The sequence below is a fragment of the Galeopterus variegatus genome, unplaced genomic scaffold (assembly GCF_000696425.1).
Source record: "Galeopterus variegatus unplaced genomic scaffold, G_variegatus-3.0.2 Scaffold3892, whole genome shotgun sequence".
Lineage (NCBI taxonomy): Eukaryota > Metazoa > Chordata > Mammalia > Dermoptera > Cynocephalidae > Galeopterus > Galeopterus variegatus.
The window spans coordinates 26877-36802 of NW_007730003.1; the positions used below are offsets into that span (position 1 = coordinate 26877).

Here is a 9926-nt window from a genome sequence, read left to right on the forward strand (position 1 = left end):
TCCAGTAACTTGCCTGTGACTGTCCAGCCTGGCAGTGGTAGCACGGGAATTTGAACTCCCACAGTCTTGACTCCAGAGCCCAATATATACCATCATAGGACCGAATGTGTGTATATGCTGGCTATCGTGTGTAAGCAGTGCCTGGAACCTAGTGGGCTTTCAGATGTCGTTGTGGGTGTGTAAGACACCTGACCTGGTGCCTGGTGCATAGAAGATGCTAAATGATCGTGGTGGTGGTGATTTCTCTAGTGTGAGTGAGACGTGATCTCTATCTCTAGTTCAGCCCTCTAGGGCAGGGTTTCTCATCCCGGGTGTGTAAGACACCTGACCTGGTGCCTGGTGCATAGAAGATGCTAAATGATCGTGGTGGTGGTGATGTCTCTAGTGTGAGTGAGACGTGATCTCTATCTCTAGTTCAGCCCTCTAGGGCAGGGTTTCTCATCCCGGGTGCAACTGACATTTGGGGCCAATTCTTTCTTTGTTGCTGGGGACTGTCCTGTGCATTGTAGGAACTGAGCAGCATCTATTCACTAGATGCAGTAGCACCCACCCCAATTTTGACAACCAAATTTGTCTCTAGAGATTGCCAGATGTCCCATGTGGGGCACAGTCACCCCCAGTTGAGAACCACCATCCAAGTGGATGCTGGAATCTTCCTCCTGACATCCTGGCCTGCAGTAATCTGTTTTCTGCTGTCCTGAGGACCAAGTCCCCTCACACGATGTGGGAACAATGCCATCCACTGTGTGGGGTCAAATTTCTCTTCAAAAACATGGACTGAAATCTGAGGTGGCCAGAGGCGGTTTCTTGCTATTGAAGTTGTTAACAGGCCACCTGCTGCCCAGGCCTCAGCCTGTCCTTCCTGCCCTAATGGCAGTCTCCCAGTCGGTGTTCCACACTGGACGGGTGCCAGACAGGGGGCCACAATGGCGGCTGCTGGCTCCCAAATCTTATAGCTCTCTGTAGACAACTCAAATGGCTTCTCTTATATTTCTTAAAAAGCACCTTTCGGTTTTCCTCGTTTACTCTCTTTTGGGGGAGCTGAGGGACAAGGTTGATTTAGGTTAACCAGTCACTTTCTCTTGCCACAGGTTATAGTTTCTTTGATGTATGGGGGAAATTATTTATGTGACAACTTGAAAAAATATCCCCATATCATCTCCAGGTGGTTTTAAGGTGGCTCATAATTAACAGACAGTTTTTTCTTTTGAGTATGGGATATGAAGTTAGAGGAAAAGCAGTAAATGAAGAGAGAGATGCTGGGAGCCTTCTACCCATTGGGAGCCTAATAACGTCGGCTTTGTCTTAAACACTCCCCTCCCCCAGGCCTTAATATCACACTTCCTGTTTTATATCCTGCTTTGTTGGAATTTATTGTGATGGGTGTTTTTAGAAGGATTGACCTGCTCTGCTGTGTGCAGGATGTTGTGGCTGGAGGGAGGGGTGGGGGAGAAGCAAAGGTCCCAGCTTTGAACTTGAAGGAGGGCCCCGTGGGTGTGGCAAGGGCTATCCTGTTGGAGAGAGTTTCACATGAGGACACTGCCTGTTCCCTGTTGACCTTGGCTGCTGCTCAGGCCTCCCAGGCAGAGCTGACCAAACCTGCCTGAGACGGGGCCAGGGAGTCCTAGGAACATCAAATAACCCTCGTGAGTCCCCCACCTCTGCAGCCGTTTCCTGAGATGGGCGGCCGGATGGTAAAACCTCCTGTCTTACAAGGCCAAGCCCTCTTGTGGTTTCCTTCTGCTTTCTCGGTTTGAGGCCACCTCCAAAACTGCAGGTTGGGGTTCTTCTTTTAGAAACCATGGCTGACGTCACCAGGTAATGCCTAGCACCCTCTGTATCCCGCGTCTGGGGCTAAACTACTTGATCAGAAAAAAAAGGAAAAGCAAGAGTGCTCTGCTCACACTCAGTCATGTGACTCCATCTGTGCCTGACGTGTTGTGTCTGGTGCTTTTCAGGTGGGGGGACAAGCAGCATCACTGTGAAGAACGCCACTTTCACATGGGCCAGGAGCGACCCTCCCACGCTGAATGGGTAAGCCAGGATGTGGACACACCTGGTGGTGTGCAGAGCACCACGGGGCTCTGGTCAAACATGGATTTGAATTCCAGCCACGCTCCAGCTCTGTGACCTCGAACGGGGTCACTTTTCCTTTCTGAGCCTCAGTTTACCCATCTGGAAAGTAGGTCCAGGCACACCTCCTTGAGCTGCCCTGAGGAGCAGATAAGAAGGTGCCTAGCACAGAGGGATCCCTGCAAGTATAAGTAACAGAAACCTTGCACAGCTAGTCTTAGGTAACAGAGGGAGATTTTTGGCTAGCATAACTGAAAAGGTCCACTTTCAGGTACAGTGTGATCCAGGCGCTGAGTGTCATCAGAACTCCCTCTGTCTTCTCTTTGTTCCACTTCCCTCTGTGCTGCTTCATTGTCGGCCATCCTCTTCCCTCCTGATGGCAAATGGCCCCCAACAGCTCCAGGTGTACATCCTATCTTTCAAGAGGCCTGCCTGCCTCTTATTGGCCCAGATTGGGTCACATGCCCCTCTCTGAGCCAATCACTGTGCTTGGGGGGACTGGGTACCCTGATTGGCCAGGTAGGATCCAAGGTGGCGGTGGTGCTTGTGGCAGGCTTGGGTTGTCTGAGAGGTGTTCTGACCCTGTGTTTCCCATCAGCATGGAATTGCTCTTCCCTGTCCTCTCCAAGGTCCCCCTGCTGCCCTGCTTTCCTTTTCTCATCACCTCCCCACCTGGTCCCCTGCCCATCATAGCCCTTATCTTTGTAAAACACACAGCACCCAGGGCATTGACTTTGTCCCCAGGGTAACTTGACAAGTGTCTCATTTCTTTCTGACTGGAGGCCTTGCTTAATGGCTCCTTTAGGCCTCCTTAAGGAATCCCTAAACCCGGGGCCAAAGTGACCTTTTAGAGGCCAAATTTATGCCCTTGCCCCTAAACAACGATCTCCCAACTGGGTAGCCAAATAGCTGCTGTATTTTATCAGGTGGGGGGCAGACTCTCCAGAGGAAAGAATCCATATAAAAACCCTGTTGAAAATTCATGGTGGGAGTGCATGTTTAGGAAGTCCTTCCTTATGTCTAACTTAAATCCTGCCTGCTTCAATGATAGCTTTTCTCTCTTGTCCTGCATCATGCCCCCAGTAAAGTTAATAGCCCTCCATTCAGCTCTCCTAGTGTGACATGAGTCCCTCAGATCTCTCTCACTGCCTCCATTCTCTGTGATGCATTCTCCCTGGCACCTGTTGCCTGTCACCTGCCTACACCTGGAGGCCCCCTGAGGCAGTTTACTGAGCTGAGCTCAGTTCAGCAGTAGAAACAGCGGAAGGAATTGCAGGACCTTAAATGCTTGTGATGGCCCTGCTTTCTGTCTCCCTCTCTGCACTTGGGGTAAATTGAGGCTTGAGTCGGCAGTGGCACTGGCTCAGCAGGTGTTGTCCTGGTGCAAGCACAGCTGAGACAGGGCATGTCATGTCATTTCAGCATTACCTTCTCTGTTCCGGAAGGTGCCTTGGTGGCCGTGGTGGGCCAGGTGGGGTGTGGAAAGTCATCCCTGCTTTCAGCCCTCTTGGCCGAGATGGACAAGGTGGAGGGGCACGTGGCTATCAAGGTAGGACAAGGACTGGGGCTGGGGGGGGGCATTGGGGGAAGCTGGTGACCTCAGAGGAAGGTCAAGAATGATGTATGTTTCTTTTGTGACCATCCCTGAGCATGAAGTGAGAGCAGCAGGTCTCCTTCTCTTTCTCTCTCGTTCTTTCTGTTCTCTGTGGCATCCCAGAGGGCAGGATTTGGGTATCAGTTACTCCCTGCTGTATCCCAGCTCTTAGACTAGTGCCCAGCATAGAGTAGGCACTCAGTAAACACTAAACACAAAAATACTCCCTGGTACGCTCTGTCTCCCCTTCTCTCTCCATCTGCGCCCCTCGTGTGCATTCTGTGGTTTCTTTATGCATAAGTCTTTCTGGCTTGTTCTTTCTCCTTAGGATCACTGTGTATCTCTTCTTATAATAGAACTTTAGGATTTTGATTTATGTGGTTGGAATATTTTCTTAGAGCTTTTGTTTTAAAGGAATGGTTTCAATTCTGAGTTTTCATTAACTTCTTAGTAGGGGGCTAAGACAAGAGTGTAGTTTTATTGCTTTGAAATACAGAATACTTTGACAGAAGTTGAAATTCCCTGAGAGCTTAAGAGGCTGCTTTAGTAAACAAACAAATCCCTCTGGAAATCAAGAGCCTTCCTTGCATTTAGTTCATTCCCTGTGATGGCCTTTTCCTGGTGTTAGGAATACTTCCCTTGGAGTTTTGTTGACACCAGCATTTCCTGGAGTGTGGTCTGCAGCAAATTCATCTTGTGGGATGTTTGGAGAATAAAGGGCCCCGGGCTCAAACAAGCTTAGGATAGATTGCACCCTCTGTCTCCCTCCCTCTTCAAGATGTATAATAAACATTAATGAAGTAAAGGCTCTGAGAAGTCCTACAAAGAGAAGAAACCTATTTAACTTTGTCAAAACCTGCGTGTCCCAGATGTATTTGCCTGTACTTCTTTGTCTGTATGGCAGCTATTTATATCCCCAGAACTACTGTCTCTTGGAATTCACTTTTGGGAATGCTAGTTTATACTATTGTTTTTTTTTTTTTAAGAGCAACGTCCTTTCTTTGTTGATTATATGATACCCATTAGAAAAGTATACATTACAGTGGTTGAGTCCAAACTAATGACATTTAGCTGTTGTTTTCAGAAATGTACTATCATTACTTTCAAGGACGTGTTATAAAGTAAGATGAATGAGCAATGTGAGCTAAGTTAATGGAAGAAAATCATAAATCACAGGAGGATACATTGTGTTCTGTTTTGTTAACCCCAGCTTTCCACAATCCCAACAATATTGGCATTTTGGGCTGGGTAATTTGTGACTGGTTGCTTTGTCCTAGTAAGGGGAGTGCTAGAAATGTGTTTAAGGTTTTTATTTTTTTCCAAATGTTTAACCAGTGTGGCTGGTACATGCCATGTCTGAATTATCTGTGGGTTCTGCAGTGAGGTTTTGTGACATGTTGGACTCCTGTAAATTAGGATTTTAGTTAGCAGTTTAGTTATCTGAGAATTTAGATTGAGTCGAGGCCCCTGGGTTCCACTCAGTCTTGGCCCCCTAGGATTCCCTTATTTGAGAACCTTCAGTGGCTCCCCATTGCCCTGCTGATGAAGCCCATGTTTCTCAGCATGACCACTGGCCTGGTGTGAGCCGGCCCCTGCCACCCTCCAGCTCATGTCCTGGCTGTTCTTTCCTCTTACACGGTCAACTGATGTTCCAGTCACACTGGCCTTTCTGTCCCTGGAATGTGCCTTCGCACATGCCGTTCCCTCTGACCTGAATGCTCCTATCTCTTCTATTTGTAAGGCTTATTCCTCACCTTTTGGTCCTTGTTTAAAAAATTTTTATTAACAGCATCAACATTTTTGTTATACACATACACAAAACAGATATCCTTGCCCTGGCCCTCATTCTCATGCTCTTCTGGACAGCTTACGTGATATGGAAATAAAACAGCCCTTGAAACAGACTGCTTAACAAGTCCTTAAATTTCATCCAGGAAGTTTCCTGAAGGAACCCTTCCTTCTCCTGATCTCCTGATGTCCTGATGTCAGACTTTTTAAAGGTCTCATATATTTTTCTCTTAGCATCTACCACAACTGTAATCAGGTGATTTTTTGGTCATGTTAGAGGTTTCCACTCTTTGGAAGCAGGTGTTTTGTGTGCTGCTATGGGCATTCAGTAAATAGTTATGTCTCATATATTTTTCTCTTAGCATCTACCACAACTGTAATCAGGTGATTTTTTGGTCATGTCAGAGGTTTCCACTCTTTGGAAGCAGGTGTTTTGTGTGCTGCTATGGGCATTCAGTAAATAGTTATTAAATACCTAACTGTAATTTCATCAATGAGGATTTCAGCTCTTTAACACCTGATATTGAAGTCAGTGGCCAACCTCGTTTGGTTTCTTATCCCAGCTCTGGCATCTGTAGTCCTTTGTGACTCAAAGAGTTTCCCTCTTGTTGAAGCAATAGGTGCGATTAAAATGTCTTGTGAAGTAGGACCCTCCTGGCAGGTGTGTGGCCTGTCTGCTGTCTTAGTCATCGAGTCTCTCTGGCTGACTTCCTTCTCCATTGGCCACATAGGGCTCAGTGGCATACGTGCCCCAGCAAGCCTGGATTCAGAATGATTCTCTCCGAGAAAACATCCTTTTTGGACGCCAGCTGCAAGAACAGTATTACAAGGCCGTGATAGAGGGCTGTGCCCTCCTCCCAGACCTGGAAATCCTTCCTAACGGGGACCGGACAGAGATTGGTGAGAAGGTCAGTACAGTTTCAGCCTTGGCCCCTGGACCAGTCAACTATTGCCACTTAACAAACCATCACAAAATTTCAGTGGCTTACAGAGTTAAAGGCTTACTCTCCTGCTTGTGGTCTGTGAGTTGCCTGCTGTTGGCTGGGCTGAGCCAGGAGGCTCTGCTGCACGCTGCAGGCCAGCCAAGCATGGCTACAGGCAGCTGCCCAAGGGGGACCTCTTATAGTGACAGCAGAAGCCAAAGAGAGCTGGGAGGAAAAAAAAGTACGTTATGTCCCTTAAAGCACACTCTTTCTTCCACACACAAACCAAGACCCTAGGCTGAGCCCAAAGGCAAGGGACCAGGAAGTATACTCTACTTTTGAAAAAGTCACATGACAAGGGGCATGATATAGGGAGGAAGGATGTAGATGATTCAAATGTCCATGGTCCCTTTCAAAACAGTGATAAAATAAAAATAGTAACACAATAGCTGAACTTAGCATTTTCTATGTGCTAGGTACTATGCAAAACATGTTATGTGTATCTGATCCTCACAGTAAGCCCATGAGATGGGTTTTGTTGTGAACGCCATTCAGTGGTTGAGGAAAGGGAGGCACAGAGAGGTTAAGTGATTTGCTGAGGCTGCACAGCCACAGAGGGTCGCTCCTGTATCCATGTTCTTACGTGCTACGTTTTGTCACCTCCAAGGAGGGCCATTCTCTGTTCCTCTTACCACTCCAGCCCCCCTCACCCTTTCTCAACAACCCCCAGCTCCTTGCTACCTCCAGGCCTTTGCAGGTGCCTTACCTGGCCTGGGGTGCTCTTCCAGGTGCTACTCGCCTGGCACCCCCTGGTGGTTGTCTGGTGTATGCTCAGGGAGTGCAGATGCTGCAGAGCAGCGCCTGGCCTCGTGGAAGACCACAAGTGCAAAGAGCTCGCCCATCTCTGACTTTAGTTACAAGCCAGTGTCTCCACCAGCTTTCTCATTTGGTGAATGGTTTCTTTTAGTTGAGGTAAATCTTCAGCTCCTTGGAAAGAAAAAAGAAATTATTAGCAGGGGGATTTGGGATTACAAAGGAGCTTGAGCAAGTGTAAGCAAGAAAATAGGAGCTGAGTTTAAGGATACGGGTGAATCATGTGGAATCCAGGGCTGGAGTGTAGTGGGGGCTCAGGAAGGGCCTGGGACAGGCAGCCTGGGTCCCGGTCTTTGTCTCTTCTTGTTGGCACATCGACTTCATACTTTTTTTCCTGTCTAGGTCCCAGTACTGAAATCTGGAGGGAGAGAATATGACTGCCTTAGCTTGGGTCCCATGTCTGCCCCTGGGCCAGTAACCTGTGGCAGAGGGACCAACCAAAGGACCCTGGCTTCCAGGACCCCACTTCAGTGCAGGGAAGGGGGGGGCATCTCTCAGGAGCGGGGCTGGGCAGTTAACCCAGCGGGTGTCCACCGTGATTCCCCAGCAGATGTGGAAATGGCAGTGGGTTATCTGTCATGGGAGGGCGGGGGCTGCTGCTGGTCCACGCAGTGCCCTTCTTCCCCGTGAGCGGGATACAGGCTAGATTTCAGTATCTCCTGGGTACAGCCTGCCTTGACTGCACGTGGCCTCACCAGTGAATGATTGATCCAGAGCAATCGTGCAGAAAAGGTTAGTTGTGAACAATATCTGAGCAGCAACAGTAATACTGTCACCACATCCACTGGTGTCCACCATGAAACTGAATTATCAGGAGACTTTCCTTTAACCAGCATTATTCGGTGCATCCAGCCACCCTTTGCTGAGTGCCCACTATGTGCCGAGCACCCTACCCAGCAACTCACAGGCTCAGATTTTCTCTTTTGCCCATTTTATAGATGGGGCTACACCCTGTGCCCATGTCACATCCTTGGTACTGGTGGTGCCAGGACTTGAACCCATGCTTGTGCAGTTGCAATCTCATGCCAGGCGGAGGCAGGTACAGCCCTGCAGGGCCTCTGGCCTGGGTCTACTGCACCTGAGCAGGTCACCCTCTCGGTTGGCTCTGCCACATTTCTTCAGACTTGAGGTTTCCTAGGATGCCCACCCTTCTGCTGTCTCTCTCTCCAGGGCGTCAACCTGTCTGGGGGCCAGAAGCAGCGCGTGAGCCTGGCCCGGGCTGTGTACTACAACTCTGACATCTACCTCTTTGACGATCCCCTGTCTGCGGTAGATGCTCACGTGGGAAGACACATCTTTGAAAATGTGATTGGCCCCAAGGGGATGCTGAAGAACAAGGTACCTGCTGAATGGGCAGGGCGTGGGTGCTGGCTGTCTCTTTGGTTAAGTTGGAATGTGTACCCTTTGCTTCCCAGGCCTTTTTTTGTTTTTCCTTGGACTTTAAGAACATGTTTCTCATGTTTTCCTTAGAAGCCTTCCTAAGACAGCTATCTTGCACTTGTCTTTGTAGGGATCAGTCCTTGGCACTAACTTGAATTCCTTGCTTTCACTGGCCAAAGGAGGCTTCTCTTCCCAATTAAGTCTCAGGGCTGGCTTCCCAGAGGGAAACCCTACCCCAAGACCTCCTGTGACTGAGCACTTGCCCTTCCTCCTGGGCCAAGGTGGCCATGGGCTCCGGGGTGGAGGTTTGGAGTGGGAAAATTGCCACAGCACCCTAACATAATAGGAAATAGTTCCTGTGCTTTTTTAAAAATAAGAGTAATTGGTGGAAGTTGGGGTGCATCAGGAGGACAATGTTTCTTCCTTTTTTCTCCCCGATTATAAGAGTAATACTTGCCATGAAGGAAAAATAGAAGATTATGAAAAACAAAAGTAATTGTGCATAATCTTACTACTTGAGGATTTTGTACTTCTTTGAGTCATTTTGCTATAAACTTTTCAAATAGGGTTATCACATCATACATTTATGTATAGGAAGCATCTTGCCACTTAACCTGTTGTAAGCATTTCATACGTCCTTCTAAAATTCTGTGCAAGCATAATTTTTAAATATGAAACATTTTCAAAGTAGTGCATGCTATGGTAACAAAATCAAAGAGTACAGGGATGATATATATAGAGAGAGAGGGAGAGAAAACCAAATGGTTCCCCCTCCTCCTGCACCCTTGATTCCTCTTTCGAGAACAGGGTCTGCAAACCTGTGCCACTGTCTGTGTCTGTACATATAGCCTGCGAGCTAAGAATGGCTTTTACATTTTTAAATGGTTGGGCAAAAAGTCGAAAGATTTTTGTGACACGTGAAAATTGTATTAAATTTAAATATCGGTGTCTATAAATAAAGCTTTATTGGAACACAGCTCGCTCATTCTGGATTGTTGCCACAACACCTGGAAGGTCCAGAAAGCTGAAAACATTTGCCATCTGGCCTTAATAGTTTGATGAATGTCTTCCCAAACTTCCAGATCTGTAGATAAAATATATACACAGGTATAGATTTTATAGTAGTTTTGGGAGGATTGCTTTAAAAATAATAGGCCATTGCATGCAAATTGTTTTGCAGCTGCATTTTTTTTTCATTCACATGCTAGCATGGTTCCCTCCCTCTTTTCGTTTTTGTTCAAAAACAGCCATTCCCATCACCCTTGTTAAATTGCAACATCCCCCCCCCCCCCCCC

At 47.7% G+C, this 9926-nt stretch overlaps 1 protein-coding gene across 1 annotated transcript in view; it reads left to right on the plus strand.

The window, feature by feature from the left end:
- ABCC1 (ATP-binding cassette, sub-family C (CFTR/MRP), member 1) overlaps positions 1-9926 on the plus strand; it is a 69935-nt gene that overhangs the window by 19641 nt on the left and 40368 nt on the right. The window contains exons 8-11 of the mRNA XM_008586230.1: positions 1972-2034; positions 3496-3622; positions 6187-6363; positions 8422-8589. Coding sequence (XP_008584452.1) covers positions 1972-2034; positions 3496-3622; positions 6187-6363; positions 8422-8589 — 535 coding nt within the window. The remainder of the gene's footprint in view (positions 1-1971; positions 2035-3495; positions 3623-6186; positions 6364-8421; positions 8590-9926) is intronic.